The sequence below is a fragment of the Aricia agestis genome, chromosome 1 (genome assembly GCF_905147365.1).
Source record: "Aricia agestis chromosome 1, ilAriAges1.1, whole genome shotgun sequence".
Lineage (NCBI taxonomy): Eukaryota > Metazoa > Arthropoda > Insecta > Lepidoptera > Lycaenidae > Aricia > Aricia agestis.
In genome coordinates this window covers 10,277,374-10,296,810 of record NC_056406.1, presented here as the reverse complement: position 1 = coordinate 10,296,810, position 19,437 = coordinate 10,277,374, and the positions used below count along the sequence as shown (strand labels likewise).

At 41.1% G+C, this 19,437-nt stretch overlaps 1 protein-coding gene across 1 annotated transcript in view; it reads left to right on the top strand.

Moving 5' to 3' along the window:
* LOC121728768 (influenza virus NS1A-binding protein homolog B-like) overlaps nucleotides 1-16,465 on the top strand; it is a 40,454-nt gene extending 23,989 nt beyond the window's left edge. The window contains exons 5-13 of the mRNA XM_042117031.1: nucleotides 3,009-3,520; nucleotides 4,257-4,415; nucleotides 4,500-4,673; nucleotides 5,250-5,507; nucleotides 8,084-8,113; nucleotides 8,293-8,755; nucleotides 9,368-9,493; nucleotides 9,627-9,973; nucleotides 15,958-16,465. Coding sequence (XP_041972965.1) covers nucleotides 3,009-3,520; nucleotides 4,257-4,415; nucleotides 4,500-4,673; nucleotides 5,250-5,507; nucleotides 8,084-8,113; nucleotides 8,293-8,755; nucleotides 9,368-9,493; nucleotides 9,627-9,973; nucleotides 15,958-15,996 — 2,108 coding nt within the window. The 3' untranslated portion in view covers nucleotides 15,997-16,465. The remainder of the gene's footprint in view (nucleotides 1-3,008; nucleotides 3,521-4,256; nucleotides 4,416-4,499; nucleotides 4,674-5,249; nucleotides 5,508-8,083; nucleotides 8,114-8,292; nucleotides 8,756-9,367; nucleotides 9,494-9,626; nucleotides 9,974-15,957) is intronic.
* The last annotated feature ends 2,972 nt before the right edge of the window (nucleotides 16,466-19,437 follow it).

The following is a 19,437-nucleotide window of genomic DNA, read 5'->3' as shown; positions in this document are numbered from 1 at the left end:
CGAAGTCTTAGTAATAGGGTCCCGTTTTTACCTTTTGGGTACGTAAGTTCAAAGAATAGTCGTAGTCTTAGCATTTCTTTGCAAATATTTCATTAATAATTATAATAATAATATTAATTAGTTTACTTAAACTCAAGTTTGATTAGGAATGAAACTTTTTAATCGGGACTTAACGCGACTTATTTAAGTAGTAATGCTACTACGAGTACATACTTTTTCTCGACGTTTCGGCCGTGTTGCAACGGCCGTGGTCAAGAGGGGACTGCAGGAGCGCGACGTCTTCGTTTGCACCGGGCGGTCGGTTCTACGACTACCCTCGAGTTGTCCAATATTTGTGTTCCAATACACTGAAAGTCAGTAGGTTCACTACGACACACAACACTAACTGTATCCGGGTTTACACTTATAGACAGAGGTGACACACGCGGTTTGCACTTATTGATCACTGGATTCCAGGCGGGCGACAATTTTAATCCGTCCTCACGATTGAAATTTTTGTACTTTTTAATTTCAATTGCTTCACGTATTACTCTCGTGTGGTAATGACTAATGACGATCCGTAGAGAGGATTTTAGGGTCGTGTAGCTTAAATAAGTCGCGTTAAGTCCCGATTAAAAAGTTTCATTATAATGCAACGCGAAAGTTTAAAATGTTATCTTGATTAGGAATTTTAGGATAATTAGTATATAATTATAGTAGTAGGTCTTAAAATATTTTTTCTATGCAAACATCGGTTTACGGTTAGTAAAAAACATAAAAACTTACTCCAAAAGTTAAACGGCTATACTAGACATCTTCGCGTCATCTATAGTGCGATGTAGGTGCCCAACAGTGACATCTCTTGTCGATTAGAGTACATTGACAACTATATGAAACATTTCGTGCAAGCTATATCGCGATGTAGACGACCAGCAGCGACATCTAATCTAAATCTAAAAAATCACGTATGTTGTATGAGAGCCGCCCCCGAAATATTAAATTTATTTTGTTTTTAGTATTTTTTGTTATAGCGGCAACATGATCGATGAAAATTGCAACTCTCTAGCTTCTACCATTCTTGAAATACATCCTAGAGACAGATAGACAGATAGACAGATAGACAGATAGACAGACAGACAGACAGACAGACAGACAGACAGACAGACAGACAGATAGACAGACAGACAGACAGACGGACAGACGAACAGAGGACAGACATCGAAGTCTCAGTAATAGGGTCCCGTTTTTACCCCTTGGGTACGGAAACTTAAAAATAAGGTGAAAGTTTATAATTTATATTATGATAGTTGGTAAGTCACGACGGCCGTCGCTAGATGCATGAGATACATCCAAGAGACAGACAAACAGACGGATAGCGGACAGACAATGAAGTGTAGTAATAGGGTTCCGTTTTTACCCTCTGGGTACGGAAACCTAAAAGAAATACCCAAAAAAAATCGGCCAAGTGCGAGTCAGACTCCCGCACGAAGGGTTCCGTACTGTAAACTGTTATAGAGCGAAAGTAGGGGAAAAAATTGTGTTTTTGTATGGGATTATTATTTATTTTATTTCAATTTTATTATCAAATATTAAAGTACGTGGGTACACATAATTGAAGATTTTGTGAAAATTTCAAGTGTCTTAATGTTTGGGAGTTTTAAATGTTTAATTTATTTTGTTTTTAGTATCTTTTCATTCACGAGAAGAATCTAAAAACTCTACACATTAGTCAAAATCGGTGGCTTGGCCATTTTGTTATTCGTCAGGGCTTTCAACTTAATATAAGTACCGTAAGTAACCACCGATTTTGACTAATGTGTAGAGTTTTTAGATTCTTCTCGTGCGGCTGATACATTATAATATTATTATCAAATATTTCGCCGCGCTTTAGTGTAAAATTAATGTTTTTAGATCTAGGGCTGAGTATGTAAGGTTAGAAACTTGGCTCTACATGAGATCTCACTACTTTTTGACACGACGAACTATAATATTATGTTATCATTTTGGCAACATTTTTACATGAAAATGTTTTTGGTGGGATAAGTATTAACTAGGATAATTATACATTTTATTTGAATAAATTGTTAGTAACTATATATTAAAATGCCCTTAACCGAACAATTTTGTTTCTTAATGTTTATTTCCAAAGATATTTAAAAAAAAAACATGAAAAATAGAGAAGATCCGCCCGAGTAACTGGAGTTTTATGCTAAGCTAAAATGAATCTTATTGCGATGCGTATACGCTTGGTCTTTACTCTTTGGTTGTTTGCAAGGTTATCGTTTTGGATTGATATTAATCCCCGCCTTAAGTGGTGGATAGCATTTCGGGAACTTATCAGAAAGTGTTGAAACAGGCCCTTAGAATCAAGTTATTTACGCAAATATATCCCAGAAATTATCATTTCAGAGCGGAGTCTTATGTCTCACTAATTAGGTATAACTAGGGACTGTTATCTTTCGTATCGTATATTACAATAATAGCGTCTATAACATAGTTAATATCAGGTATATTTTACAGCGATATAAATATTTATTCTCCCACAAGGCCACGGTTTTCGCGTTACTTTACATCGTATATAATGCAAATCACCACGTCATCTGCAAACTGTTCTCAACAATGTTTCACGCCAGATCCTAAAATACATAGTAGAGTAGCAATCTTAACATAATAAACATAAATTTTCATATTCTTATCTGATTTTCAACCGTTTTAAACGCTCTGTTTCGTCATTTGCTACATGTCTGGCATCTGCCAAGTATCTCGTAAGCAATTTGTTGGCTATAGTTGTTAAAGAGTCAATGACATGGGTAATAGTGCTATCCTATAACCTATTGGCACCCCTCGAGCTAGCTATTGGCGATTTAGCTATTTCAAAGATTATATTATTATAATGTGTCAGCAATTCACTGCTGTTGTATAGTTCCATCTCAAATGAAACATTCATAATTCATTCATACAAACTGTTTGCTAGCATGAAGCTGCCGTTCTGTCTGCTACAATTATATAAAATATAGTATGTTTCGTAGGCGGTGCGACTTCGGCGGCGTCTCGCTCAGACGACAGCGAGGGGGAGGAGACGAGCGCATTGGAGGAGGAGCTATCTCTCAATGAGCCGGACGGCCCCGCGCGAGTCCTGGCCGCACTGAACGCGCTGCGGAAGGCTCGCCAGCATTATGACGTGCTACTGTCGGCGGGAGGCGAGGAGATCGCCGCTCATCGCGCCGTGCTCGCCGCCGCCTCGCCCCGCCTCCTGGCCGCATTGGCCGACGCACCGGCGCAACTCCCACTCGACGTAGACGCCGACGCGCTCCGAGAGCTCGTTGAATACGCGTACACCGGCCGCCTGCGCGTACGCGACACGCCCGCCGCGCGCCGCTTGTACGCCACTGCGGCGCGTCTGCGGATGGAGTCGGCGCGCGCGCATCTCGCCGATCGCCTCCTGCGGCGCCTGGCACCGCACGACTGTCTCGCCGTCCGCGCGCTGCCGGACCTCGCCCCACCGCAACGCGCGCTTCTCGATCAATACATTGCACAAAATGTGAGTTATATCACAGTTATAATCTATACTATCTATACTAATATTATAAATGCGAAAGTATCTCTGTCTGTCTGTCTGTCTGTCTCGCTTACACGCCAAAAGTACCGAACCTATTGTAATGAAATTTTGTATACAGATAGTCTAAAGCCTGAGAAAGGACATAGGCTACTTTTTTACTGGAAAAAAGCATTGTAAGGGGGTGAAAATGCGTAAATTTGTTCAAATTAAGTTACTTCCAAAAATGCATAATAGATGGCGCTGTGCGTCTCCTACATCGCACTAACGCTTTCCCAAAAGTCTTTCCATAAGAGGTGGTATTATCATAGATTCGATTCTCGAATTTATTACGTTTTTTAATAAATCAGTACTTTATCTATGCAGTGAAGTAACCTTAAACCTATCAATGATAAATAGTTTATGGATAAAGTTGTGTAATTGGGGGGCTAAATAAGTTAAAAAATTTGGCATAAAATATAAAGTTTAATTTAAAAAAATGAAATATTATGTGCACACTGCACAGCTGTTTTGATTTAAGGGGTACCAGGGTTTTTTTTTATAAAAGCTTTTTACACCAATTTTTTATTTTGGTCGCATCGCGCGCTATAAACTGAAGTCCACGCGGACGAAGTCGCGGGCAACAGCTAGTACTACATAACATGCAATAGCTTTATTGTGATAACTGTTGCTGATGAGATTGTTTATATTATGTGATATTTATTTATAATTTTTTTTACAGTTCGACGACATATGCGCGAGCGGCGCCCTAGCAGCTCTGCCGCTGATCCGCATCGAGCTGCTCCGCGAGACGAGCGCCGAGGGAGGCGAGGAGGCGCCGGCCGCCGTCGCCGACGCCGCCCTCGCCTGGCTGCGAGACCGTCACGCGTCAGATATATCTGTTTGTAGACTCAGAATTATAATGTGAATTTGAAATGTCTGTTTGTGCGTGCGCGGCGGGTGCAAGTGACGTTCTTGTGTGCAGCTCGAGGAGCTGTGCGCGCGCACGCACCTGCTGTACGTGGACGCGGGCGGCGAGCTGCGCGACTGCGGCGAGCTGCCGGCGGCGCGCGGCGACGCGCCCGAGCTGCAGGAGTACAGACGCGAGCGGGAACAGGAGAAGGCTATCCGCAAACGCGACCGCGCCGCTGATGATGATGTGAGTTATATATGATGAGCGTTTCCTTAAGCCTGGCCGCACATTGTCCGAAATTTCTGATCAGAAACAGTTGAACGTCCGCGCTCTCTCTTACATTTTGTACTGAGCCGAGTGATCTCGAACTCGCCGGAAGGATATTTCGGATAGTGTGCGGGGTGGCGGTCTGGCGAAATTCAACTGTTTCTGATCAGAATTCGGACAATGTGCGGCCGGGCTAAAGCTAATGACGTTAAAGTATAACGAGTAGGGTAATATGGGAAAATATATTAAAATAATATATTTTTGAAATGTATTTATTATCTTGTTTGAATATTCATCAACTCGCTAATAATTACCGAGTTGATGAATACCCATTATCATAAATATTATGATAATGGATATCCTCCGTCTTTATTTCTCGTTTGTCCTAATGTTACAGGTTTTCACGGAGTATACTAACATCTATATTGCTAAACGTAATTTGTAATAGTACAGAATAAATTGTATTTTGTACGAAGTTGTTTTGAATAAGCAATTTCCAAGTATTTTCTTGTATTTAACACTTCTATACATCGCTTTAATAAACATTAATAACAGGTGAAAACCACACACAACGAAGCTGGGCACGCCGAGTGCACCGTAATCGCCGCACGGGCCGGCGGCAGCGCTGTGAACGGGGGCGGTGCGGGCGGCGCAGGGGGCGGGGCTAGCGTGGGGGGAGCGGGCGTGACGCGCGCGGTGGTGGTGGTGCGGGGGCGGCTGGCGGCGGCGCGCGTCGCCTGGCGCACCGGCAACGCGGAGGGGCCGCGGGGAGGCAAGCTGGGAACACGAGCTGACGAACCGCTGGAACCCACTGTAAGTTACAAGATGTTGCTTGCGTTGCGGTCTTTGACCCAACTGCTACGCGTAGATGTATTTCTAAATTTGTATTAAATTGACAGACTTCAATTTGTTGAGACGTTGCGTCATGCAAATCTGTCAATTCAATACAAATTTAGAAATGCATCTACGCATCGCAATAGCTATGTGATATGTCCACCCATGTCCGTTATTATGGTGACATGACTGTTATGTCAGTTTGGAGATATTTTTACAAATATTAGTATGGATATCCTTTACTAATTAATAAAAAATTAAAACCGACTTCCAAGGTAAAAACAATAATAACAACCTTATAATATGAACTAAAAAGTATTAAATAATTTTTCCTATCTAATTTTTTATTTTATTTTATTTTAAAGGAAAACTTACAGCTAGTACAAAGGTAGGATTCAAAAGTAACAATACAGATGCCAATTAAAAGTTTTCGCGACTAGATATTTGTTTAGATTGTACATAAATTTGGTTGACGTCAAATTGACGCACTGTGATGAATAAAATATATAAACTCCGATTTTTAATTCAAGATCAAAAAAGCTACTACAGTACGTCACTGTCAAAGGTGTCAAAGTGACATAAATGTCATTGTCAAGTGAATATTTCAGGTTTCGCCAACCTTTTTGCAATATGTTACTTTATTTATTATCGGCATTACTGGTCAACATACTGATTAAACAAGGTTTTTGTCAAATAATCCTTATTGATACAAGCTTTTATATTAACATTAATGGTTTTTACTAGAACCCAGATGACACTCTTACATCTTAGTCTAAATAGGACGTCTTTTATGTTTGAATAGCATTCGTCCCTCTCGCACTTACATAGTTTACACTTTACAGTATAAGACAAATGCTGCTATAAAACATAATATAAGACATAATTTTATCATTTTAATACTAAGGATAATATGACAGGATAAACAATATCATGGTGTCATGGCCGAAAAAAAATGGCAGCGATAAGATAACGACCATAAAGCGAGCTACACACAATGTTTCTGCTATTTTGTTAATTAGGTACATGCATATGTGTTGTAACAGTCGACAGGGGTTGATTTTTGAAAAAAGTTTATCTGAGCTTTTTTGCTTCCCTTGGCGCCCCCTATCGATTGGTATAATAAAAAGGGGTGGTCATAGGGGGTTGTATTTTTGTCGTCAAATTTTTACTAAGGGCGGTATTACATTATCATTTATATTGGATCATTTCTATGATCATATATAGGATCCAATATATATGATCATTTGATCATATCTACATATTACATTATCATATTTCATTGATCTTATTTTACGTCATATGTGGTTTCAATAGCCAATGGTGAGCGCTAACGCTGACAGGTATTGACGTCAGGGTTACTAGATCTCAGAGAATTCTATTTGTCCAAAGACATCGTCATTTTTAATATGGCTGGTTTTTTGTTATTTCAGCAAGATTATCCAAGTATTTAATTAGAAAAATAATTACATTACATTATTTGAAACATATTTACGAACAAGAAATTAAAAACTCTTTTTTATATTAAATAACTGGCAACACCTATTTCTATGACCATATTGGATCCAATCTCTCAGCAAATGTCAAAAATCTATGATCAAGGAAGAAATGAATCATATGTCTATATTACATTATCCAATACCATTGACTCAATGATCTCGGATCCAATATATATGATAATCTAATATCCCCCTAACGAGGTTTGTATATCGGCCTGTATCTGGCCGGGGGTTGATTTTTGAGAAAAGTTTATCTGAGCTTTCTTATTTCCCTTGGCGCCCCCTATCGATTGGTGTATTCAAAAGGTCTTTTTTCCGTAGTGCCCCGTTTCCTTCAGTCCAACCCAAATGTGTGCTTTACGCTCTGGAGTAAAGGTTGAATTTGTAACTTATGTTCAATTTTGTGGTACTTGAAATATTATGTATTTTGAAACAACATTAAGTATATTTTTTGTATTAAAATCGCTTTGAAATTTACTAAATAAATAAGGACATAACGTGATGACTGATGATATTTTATGGTGTTGTGTGTATATAATTGTATTCATATACAACCATGTGAGTTGTGAAATTGGTGACCCTGACATGGTAGTGATGATGATGATGATGATGAATGTAATTTGCATAGTAACATATGCTTACAGTTCTTAAAACAGCGCCTAAACCCCCAAACTTGTATATATAAGGAATCCGGAGTTCTCTTAGTATCTTCGGAACCATAGTATACCTTGGTGCAAAATCTTGCGTTTTAATAGCATATGCTTAGGATGCTTCTCATAAAATCAAAATCACCATATGTTTCCATATAAATTTTGAGGAGTTCCCTCGATTACTCATGGATCCCATCATCAGATCACCACTTTTGTGAAAATGGGACCAAATTGTAGTGAAACCTAATATAACAAAAACAAAAATTTTGAAAATCGGTTCACAAACGGCGGAGTAGTGGTAGAACATACACAATATCCACAGCCTAATATTCCTCGTTTTTTGGAAGTCGGTTAATAAAATTGTAACACAGTCTATATTACATGCAATGTTTTGTCTTTGTTTTTCAAGCGACTTTTCCGAAGAGAAGGACAAAACATAGTAAGTGCAGCTTATTCGTTGTGTAAACACTTTTAAAAATAAGGGGGTTCTTGTGTTATACGATACATGTGTAATTTCTTGTCCTTATTAGGATTTCCTGTATGTGTTGTGATATTTGATGTTACAATATAGGCAATAGTTACATGTATGATGTATATTTATGTAAGCAACTGTCAAAGGAGGCGGAGGCGACATCAGCTCTGGCACACATGGCGGTTGGGCGCTGTGCGATGGGCGCCGCCGCTTTGGGTGGCCGCCTCGTCGTCTGCGGCGGTTACGACCGCGCGAGAGTTTTACGCGGCGCCGAAGCTTACGACCCTAAAGAGGACCGCTGGGTTCCCTTGCCAGATATGAAGCGGGCCCGCGCCCGATTCCCCGCTGCGAGGCTTGGAGATGCACTATTCGTGCTCGGCGGCTCGGACGGTCAGGCGGAGTTGGATTCGGTTGACGTGCTAGTCGACGGGGCGTGGTCTGCACGCGCCGCGCTGCCGCTGGCCTGCTCTCACGCGGTGGCGGGTGCGGATGAGGAGAGAGGCGTGCTGTACGTTGCGGGCGGATGGGCGGCCGGCCGCTCGCTGCGCCAGGTGCACAGATACGAGCCCGCCAGCAACCGGTGGGGCGACGCACCGCCGCTGCTTACTGGTAAGTTTAATATTATTAAGATACTACTCTAACAGTATATTATGTATAAGTTACGGACGTAACCACGATACCCATGATGGGCAAAATATACAGGATGACATAGATGGCATATCCGTCTTTGATTGTCCATGATCGACGCTGATTATTCTGTAGCTACGCCATCAAGATGGTAAACATGCTTATGATAACCCAATTTATGTGAGACCATTAAGGTGCGCTTACATGAGCAATAATTGCCCGGCGACACGAATGGACCGATCTGGAGCAATTAGTGGAGCAATTTAGAGCAGCTTAAAAAAAAGCAACGTAATTATTTCAGCGATATTGCTTCCAATTGCTCCAGATACTTCATATCGCTCAATGTCGCAGGTACGAATTTACGTATATCCGATGGGCTTGGAAATTCTAGGCAATTGTATTGCGCAATATTGCTGCTTATTGCCGCAAATTGCTTGATGTAGTCGTGACGTCATAGTTGACAAGAATTGACTGGAATTAAGCTATTTAACTTGCCTGTCTAAGCATACCTTTAGAAAATAATATAAATATAAAAAATAAAAATTTATTAGAATAAAGTTTGAATGTGGAATAACCTTGATAATATCATTATAGGAAGGTCCCAATGTGCCGGGGCTGTGTGGGCGGGAGCTCTCTGGGTCCTGGGTGGATGCGACGCGTGGAACTGCCTCGCCACCACGGAGTTTCTACCGCTAGACGGAGCCGCGACTTGGCGAGCAGGTAACTTTTTTATTTATCTATTTATGCTGTATAAAAGAAAATAATCATGAGTATAAATTGACATTTCATATGCTTTTGACTTGATCATTTTGAAAAAGGGCGATATAAAACAATAACACCAAACAAATCCCAGGTCCGGCACTACCTACCGCGCGACGTTCGATGGGCGCTGCGGCGTGGCGCGGCATGTTGGTGGCGGCCGGCGGCTCGGCGGGCAGCGCGTCACTGCGCGACACCGCGCTGCTGTCGGAGAACGCCGCGGGGGGCGCGGAGGGGGCGTGGCGCGTGGGTCCGCCCCTGCGCCGCGCTAGAGCCGCCCCCGCTCTAGTCGCGCTCGGCGACGCCCTGTACGCTGCCGGAGGGTACTCCGGCAAGCAGTTCCTGGCCTGCGTGGAGACGCTCCTGCACCCTGATGGGGAGTGGACCACGCTGAAAAACCCGGAAGTCCCCACCGCTCCTCCTGCTCCCACCGCACCGACGGTTAGTATTAAAGAACTGGTAAACATATTCCTAAATTAATAAAAAAAAAACATTTTTTAGATCAGGCAACAATTTGAAAAATTCAACGATAACTTTTCAAATAATATACTAAAAAAATAACCCTTCTTTTGGCACTCCAGTAAAAACTAAACCGAATTATTAATTTGTAATCTAGCTGATGACTAGGGCCCGAGTTTATATGTAAATACCATAGACATAAGAACTTATATGGACACGAAATGACCACGAAAGACTCATGCCTTCAAAATTTGTAAACTAAAAAAGGCGTATTTTACTAGAGATGTCACTGAATAATAAAAAATATCGATATCGATACTTTTCCAAATAATCTACATATATAAAACTCAAAGGTGACTGACTGACTGATTGACATAGTGATCTATCAACGCACAGCCCAAACCACTGGACGGATCGGGCTGAAATTTGGCATGCAGGTAGGCCTGTCCCACTCGCGTGGTAGGTATCGAACTGTAAGTACCCCTTTAAAGGGGCAGATCACAGGGGACTCACAAGCGAGCGGTGACGCGCGCGCAAAACATTTTTTCGTCGCATATATCTACGTACTAATTTAACCGCTGTGACAGAATCGTTATTAATCTGATAAATAATATAATATGTGTATTCTTTTGTCTACGCATGCACACTTATCTCTTCCACAATATCACTTTCGCTCGTGGTTGCCTGGAAGAGATTGCTACCTAGTAAAAAGGTTGCCATTGTGACACCTATGTAATCTTGTTTAAATTGTTTGCATTCTCTCTGTATTGTGTGCACAATAAAGAATATTTGAATTGAATTGAATGTAATATGAACAATTGAAAAAAGTCAAAGAAATATTTCAATAAAGTAATTTAAGACTTTAAAATACAAAAAAAATATTAAAAAATACACAAACATAGCAAATAATTTGTTACAAACAAACCGCATACTACACATAAATAAACACAAGTTTATTTATGTGTAGTATGTTTAAATTTTTTACAACTATGTTTAAGTTGTAAAAAATTCCTGACCAGCTCCTACACTATAATCGAATATAAAACTATTATAAAATATACGTTGGGTTACTAAAATTTGATTATTACTATAAAAAAGTTTGCTTTTAGTAGCTATAGTAATTAAAAGAAGATTATTTTATTTTCTAAAAGGTGACAATCTTGATTTCGTCAGAAAGGGTGCCTCTTACGCGATAGAAAGAGAGCGGACATGTAGGCAAATATAATTGTAGGCACCTAGCACTGCGCGGTCGGAATTTGAACTTTATAGTATCGTAGCATAAGTTGTTATTTTTTTAAACGGGTTGCACGAGTGGGAAATCTGTTGGTACTACTAATATATATTGTTACGTGCTAGGGTTCGAAGGATTTGGAGAGAAAGACCTGCTGACTCTCTTGAAGACTTTATTCACTAAGCCTAGGTCACACAAGCACACACTAGGACACTTAGCACTAAGTCCAAACACTAATCACTAGGTCCAATCACTAAGCACTATCACTGTCCTAGGTCGTAGCCAACGGGAGCAGGTTTCACTAGTTCACTCACTGGTTCACTCACTTGTTTTCACTCTGAAGTCGCTTTGATGATCGCTCGAACCGAACTGACTTGCCGGGCCTACCTGTGGCTTTTTATATGACGAGACGAATTCCAAAAAGTTCCCAATTCACGTAAACAAGTAAACAACCGTGGGAACTTTCTAGGAGGCTCGAGCATGTAAAACTGTCGTCCTTACGATAAGTGCGGTAAGTTGAATTTTTTTGGCAAATTTAATTTAGATCTTATGGACTCAGTCATAAGGTCTAAATTAAAACACGTAAACACGCAAACAAATAAACGGTAAACACGTAAACAAACATTGGACCTTTCTAGAAAGTTCGAGTATGTACTTGCGCACCACATGCCATCTAGTATTGAGTAGGAGATTTATGTTGCCTGTACTCCCTCGGTAAATTTCGCTGGTTTGTCGCTAGATGGCACCATGTACCGTAACACTACTCCCCTCTTAGAGATGCTCGTCCCGAGCATCATTGTTACTGCCATGGTAACGCGCCAGACGGTCTATGTGTACCACTTTGAATGTCCCTCTTGGTTGCTTTTGAATCCTGTAAGTCACATCATTCAATCGGGTAACCACTTTGTATGGGCCGTCCCACTTGGTCTGCTTTGGAGATTTGCCTTTTCGGCGAGTTGGGTTATGCAGCCACACCAGTGACCCTTCTTCGAAGCCGCTCGTGTTCGATTTCCGATCGTATCTGGTCATCATGTTCTCACTTGACTTTAACCCATTTTCCCGAATCATGGCGTGTATATAGCGCATCTTTTCCCTTAAATCGTAGACATAATCTGGTACGGTCTTTGGTTCTTCCGGTGATCCTCCTGTCAAAAGGTCTACTGGTACTCGTAGTTCTCTACCGTAATTGACATACGCCGGGGTAGCTTTTATGCTCTCATGCTCGGCGGTACGGTACGACAGAAGGAAGAGTGGTATGTACTTGTCCTAATCCTTTTGTTTGTCATCTACCAATTTCGCCAAATGCCTCTCAAGGGTCTGGTTAAATCTCTCAACCATTCCATCAGACTATGGATGGTACGCTGCGGTCCTCGTCTTATGCATTCCCAAAATTCTGCACACTTCCTGGAAGACCTGCGATTCGAAATTCCTGCCCTGATCAGAATGTATTTCCAGAGGCACACCAAACCGAGATATCACTTCTTCGACTAACTTAGAAGCGACTGTTGTAGCTTCATGGTTTGGTATGGCGAACACTTCGGGCCATTTGGTGAAGTAATCCATGACGACCATAAAATACTTGTTTCCCGATTCATTCTCCCATGGACCCAAAGGATTTGTTCTCGTTAATTTTAATGTTACTTCATAAGATTCCTACTTAACACAATGTTTGCAGTCTTCTGAACACGGCCTTCGTGAGAGTGCGTCGGCATTCCCATGCGCCTTTCCGCTGCGGTGTTCCGTCTTGAAGTCATACTCCTGGAGCTGTTCAATCCATCGAGCCACTTCAACGCTGCGTGATCAGTTCGCAGTAAAAACTGTCTGCCGATGAGATACTTGCTGAAATGTTGTAGCGTCTTTATGACAGCCAAGAGTTCTCTTCTTGTCACACAGTAGTTTCTCTCTGGCTTAGATAAAGATTTGCTGAAATATGCAATTACAACTTCTCTTTCACCCTGTTTTTGAGATAACACCCCTCCAATGGCCGCGTTGCTTGCGTCCGTGTCGACTATAAAGTGACCTTCAGGTTGTGGATACCCCAGGATTGGTGTTTCACACAGATGTTTCTTCAGTTCTTGAAAAGAATCTTCAGAAGTCTCGTCCCAAATAAACTGTCGTTTATCTTCTGTCAGCCGATGTAATGGCTTGGCTATCTCTGAGAATCCCTTAACGAAACGTCTGTAGTAGGAGCATAGGCCGAGAAATGCCCGCACTTCGGTTTGTTCTTAGGGGTTGGCCAATTTTGAACTGCTTCCAGTTTCTCCGGGTCCGTCTGGATTCCATCACTGGAGATAACATGGCCGAGATAATTGACCTTACTCCTGAATAAACGACAATTTTTTCGGGTTCAACTTTAATTTGGCTCCCTCTATTTTGGCGAAAACTCGTTGTAAGTTTCGCAAATGGTCTTCGAAGTCGCGGCCAACGATGATGACGTCGTCCAAGTAGACTAAGCAAGCCTCTCCAACAAAGCCTGCCAGTACACACTCCATGAGTCACTCAAATGTGGCAGGTGCGTTGCACAATCCAAAGGGCATGACGATAAACTGCCATAAACCTTTACCGGTGGAGAAAGCTGTCTTCTCTTTGTCTTTTGGATGAATTTCCACCTGCCAGTATCCAGATTTCAGGTCCAGGGTCGAGAACCATTTCATGCCACTCAAGGTATCCAGAGTGTTGTCAATTCGAGGTAATGGATAACTGTCCTTCTTGGTGACATCATTGAGACGTCTGTAGTCCACACAAAATCTTGTGCTGCCATCTTTCTTCTTCACTAATACAACCGGTGAGCACCACGGACTTGCAGACGGTTCAATAATCTTATGCCTTCTCATGTCCTCCAAAAGGCCTTCAACTTCTTTTTCCTTTGCAATGGGTATCCGTCTTGCTCGTTGACGAATTGGGTTCTCGCTTCCGGTATCTATCCTGTGCTGAACCATCGACGTTCTACCAAGGTCGCCTTCCTGACTGGAGAAGATATTCGCGTGGCGTTGTAAAAACTTCTTAGCTTTCATGCCCTGCGAATAAGTCAGATTACTCTTGCAGTCATCGAGTATCTCAGTCACTATTCCATAGTTGCTGGTGTTTGCTGAGTCTGAGCCTGTGATCGAACTACACTTTCTCATCCAGACAACTTCCTCGCACTTTCCAATAACGTCACCTTTGTTCAAGCAGATCTCGCGATCAGCAAGATTCAAAACCCTGACCACAGCGTTACTGCTTCCACTAACAAGGGTTCTCGCCGTCATCAGTTTTTGCGCTGATGTCTTGGTAGGTGTGTCTTCGATCAACACTATTTAACTTCTTCTTTCCAGCTGGCGGTAGTTTCACCAGCACTCTAGCTTCCGCTCGTCCAGGTATTACGACTTTCTTTACACATTCAACTTTCCCGCAGGCGCCTCCAGGGATGAAAATTTCTTCTTCACCACACTTGAAAACTCCGTCAGCGACATTAATTCTACAATTGTGCTTCTTCATGAAATCCAAACCCAAGATGCAATCATCCATAATCTCAGCCACGGTAACGTCATGAGGGTATGAGGACTCCCCCACATTCATCGTAACTGACATTTCTTCCAGGACGGGTATTGGCTGACCGGAGGCGGTAAGAAGCCGACAGTTAATTCTCCTCTTGTGCCTCCTTGCGGCTTTTATCAAATTTGGGTTCACTATTGTTCTAGAGGCTCCTGTGTCTAGAGTCATTTTGCAATCCGTCCCGTTCATAGTCCCCTGAATCACCAGACTATTCCCGCTGGAATGGCTCCGCCCACTTTGTGTGAAGCCACGCCGCTTGGGCGTGGCTTCACACAAAGTGGGCGGAGCCTAATGGATGTGGTCAGTGGGCGGAGCCAGGTGGGCGGGGCCAGTGAGTGGGGCTGTCCCTCAGTGGGCGGAGCTTGGTCCCCAGTGGGTGTGGCCTCCGCAACTCTTATCTCGGAGTCAATGGCAGCAGCTCGCTGCGCCCTTGTCCTGACACTCCCCTTGAAGTTCTCTCTCGGAGTCAATGGCATCTCCAAATCTCACTTCCGACACCAGTTGTTACGTGCTAGGGTTTGAAGGATTTGGAGAGAAAGACCTGCTGACTCTCTTGAAGGCTTTATTCAATAAGTCTAGGTCACACCGTAGGAGTAGGGGATTTATGTTGCCTGTGCTTCCTCGGTAAGTTTCGCTGGTTTGTCGCTAGATGGCACCACGTGTCCGTATACCATGTACCGTAACAATATTCTGTGATGCAGGTAGATGTTATGACGTAGGCATCCGCTAAAAAAGGATTTTGATAAATTCCAATCCCAAGGGGTTCAAATAGGGGATGAAAGTTTGTATATAATAATACTTCTTAACGCGAGCGAAGCCGCGGGCAAAAGCTCGTTTCCAAATAATAGTAAAGACCTATTAGGTCTTTGAAATCACAATTTGTGGACTAGAATGGGGGATTTTACTAGAGACATCAACGAATAAAAAACTTAAAAACAGTAGATACGCGACGAAAAATCTTGCGCGTGCGTCACCTAGTGATTTGCCACCCGCGGGTGGTACTTACAGTTCGATGCCTACACTGGCGAGTGGGATAGGCCTGGCCCTACTGATGACGAATAATTACATTAAAAAAAAATCACATCTTTTCATCAAAATAAGGTTCATCCATTTGGAATCAAAATATGCGATGTGACGAAGACACATACTTAAATAATATGTATTTTTTTAATTAATTAGGCAACTGTTTTTTACATTCCAGGAAAACGGCACGCAGACAGAAAAAGAAGAATCGCAATAAAGCAGATAATCATCACGAAATATGATCAATGTGCTGCCGACACCATCCTACGCATTCCACATGCATTTACACCGCCCGCTTAGAGCTCCAGGGAAAATTATTACTAAATTAGATTGAATTGGTACTAACTATACATTTTTATCAATATACATTTAATGTGTTCGGGTATATATTTAAGGGTAATAAAGCAGTGAAAATGATTTGCAAATGGCAATAAATTTGATGGAAAAAGAATATGAAATTACATCTAAGCGATAATCATTATTATTAAAGTAAATATGAGCGTTGCGCGGTTCTCTTTTGATTGGCTAACATTATAAAGTCAACTAATCAACAAACTGTTGAAAATAGGAACATGTGATAAAAATGTCAGAAACCACGCTTATGTGATATGTATGGCATAACATTCGTAGCCATTTGCAAATAATTTTAATAGTTAATGCTGGATTTACACGGGTGACTAAAGCCGCACGATTTACGCCGCACGGCGAAGACAAATCGTGCGGCCAATAGCCGCATGCGGCTGGTGACTAAAATCGACCGTGCAAACGCTCAGTCGCAAGCGATCGCTTGCTGCAAATACATAGCGGAGATCTTGGGCGGCAAAGGCGATTTTTGTAGAATGCGTAAATGGGGTGGCGATTCGGCTTGGACAGGCGATTCGACTGGTGACTTGGCGCGCGACTAAAACCGACCCGTTAGTCACCCGTGTAAATCGAGCATAAAACTCCGTTATCTCGGTGATGCACTACCGATTCGTATTTCGTGTAATAGTATTTTTTAGATCGAGTATTACGCTTAGACTTAAAAAGAAATTAGTGATAAATGTTAAATTATAGAAGCAGATGTGTACCTACCTCAAAATTATCGACGCGAAGCCGTGCCCGCGTATTCGAGGAAATATAATTATTACGCTTATGCTTGCCTTTGTGTCTGTTGAGGAATCTGTTTAGCGAATGTTTCAGTAAGTATTATAAAATACTCTCAAAAACTCAGAGTTTGATTAAATACTGTTTAATCAAAATTGAGATTTGAGACAATAGCCGAATTAAATTTTGTGTTAAATTAAAAAGAAAACTGAAATAGTTCAATGAATTATTTAGATGTTGTTTGCGCGAGTGCGGTCTTTAGTGTTGCATTTACGATGCCTTCACATAAATGTTCTAAACATAAGGGAGTACAATATTATGATAAAAGTTTTCTCAGTGATATAAACAAGCTAGGTACCTTAACGATTTTGATAATTTTATGCATTTTTAATGTACTGCAATTGACTGCGGTAAACGTTGTTTAACTACTTTCCAGTTTTTATTGCATGAAGCATTTTATTAGTAACTAAATGAGGTTATGTATGTTACTGTAATCAAAAATATTTTATATACATATCCATGTAACTTTCGTGCATGTTATCTAATAGTGAAACGCTTTAGGCACTTTTGTCGATGGATGTAACTCAGAAGGTTACTGTTAGGAAAATTTAATTTAGAAAAGAATCAAATATGTATGTATATATTCGAATTCCCGCTAATCTGCGGACTTGTCCTCTTTTATCTGTATATTTGGAACTTTTTATACAAGGTATAAATTATACAACTACAATGATTTTATGTATCTCTGTATGGAATGTCTCGCATGTTTTAGAAACACTTTCATGTCGTAATTTAAGAGCTGTAACATTATGATAAAAGACATTATATTATGCGGCTGAGGCCCGAGCGAGTCTCGCTGCGACGGATTAGGCTTTAATTATTCTTCCTTAAATAATATACTTGGGTTATTTAATAAATTATGTTTCATTTTATGGTTTTTTGTTGATTACCCCCTCCTATTTCGCCAAGCGATGGAAGTTATGCGCGCGCCTTAATGACTGTTTATAGAGATATTTTGAGAGTAATTTTATGTTAATAAAAAGTTACTATACTGGACTCTGCTAAACATGGCGTAGCGGTCATTGACTCCCTGTCAAAAACTTGCTATTTTATAAGTATATAAAGCGTGATTGACAATGTTTCGCCGAGTACAGTATAGTTTAGGGCCAATATTTATACTAGCGCAGAGTCGAAGCGCTTCGAAGCGAATTCCCAAAAACTGAACATAGAAAATTCAACCTTAAGTCGAGGAGTCCACACCGCCCTTTTTTCCATACAAACGTTGTCCCCTGTTTCCTCCCTGGATTATGCTAGTAGACGTGGCTAGTAGAGTTATAATTTTTTTCCTGAATATCTACGGCCCATAATACAATGTCCCTATGTTTTATTTTGTTTTTCATAATTTAATTATTAAATAAGGAACGTTCAAAAATCCAAAAAAATGGCCAGATTTTCCGCTGTGTTCAAACATCCAGAAACAAATTTGGCTAGATTATACAAAAAAAATTAACAAAGCAACACAGCTCAAGCCTTTCTTTAATCTTTAATAAAAAAAGTACTTAACGGTTAAGTTTTGGAGATGGAATCAGGGGACAACGAATCGTTGATTTTCTGCAGTTGTCTCTATCGCGGAGTATCGCGTTCTGCGGTATAGGCTTGAGGTAAGGGAGACAGCTATAGATATTGCACGTACTTTTTTTCATTTCTCTAGCCCCTAGTGTATCCTCTTAACTCTAGACTCTACAGCGTAACTCATGTAGGTACAGTTCGACAAGGCTTTATTTGAATGTGTAAATGTCAGTCAATGTGCGCTGTTGGTAAAGGAGAACTGTCAAAAATGACGTTTTTGTATGATAGAAGCGTTAGTTAATTTTCTCGCCACGTTCATAAACAGCCTTGTCGAACTCTACACTACTTCTGCGAGACCCATAAACTTATACGACAGTAAGTTTATGGCGAGACCAATAATTAGCGTTGGTCGGGCGCATTCGCGCGTTTTAAATTCTCAAAAAGGCTCCGGGCTATGCGGCCGCTCAAATCAAATTTAACACTAGCGCTACGACACGTGTTATAAGTTATAAGTTATAACTTATATTATGTTATATCGCTGTCTCTAATCTCTATTGCGATTTGCGAGGTACACCGTGCTCCTCGCGCCCCGCACGTCAGCGTGAGCAATGAGCACAGTGTTGCCAGTGATGTATGTTCCAAAGTTACATATTGTCATGCGAAAGGTAACATTTTGAGGGGAAAAGTAACATTTCGTATTTTTTAATATTTTAAATGCGGGGGGCGAAAAATACTATACATATAGAGATGAAGTGAGTCTCAGGGTTTTGTACCCAAAGGGTAAAACGGGACTCTATTATTAAGACTTTGATGTACGTCCGTCTGTTCGTGTGTCGTCTCCAGGCTGTATCGCAAGTACCACTATAGCTAGATTTATGAAGTTTTCACAGATTATGTATTCTATAACACAAATGCTAAAAACAAAATATAAAATATAATAGTTAAAGGGCATTTTTTGCTGGATATCTATAAAGGTAACTGGTAGGTACTTGAAATCTCCACA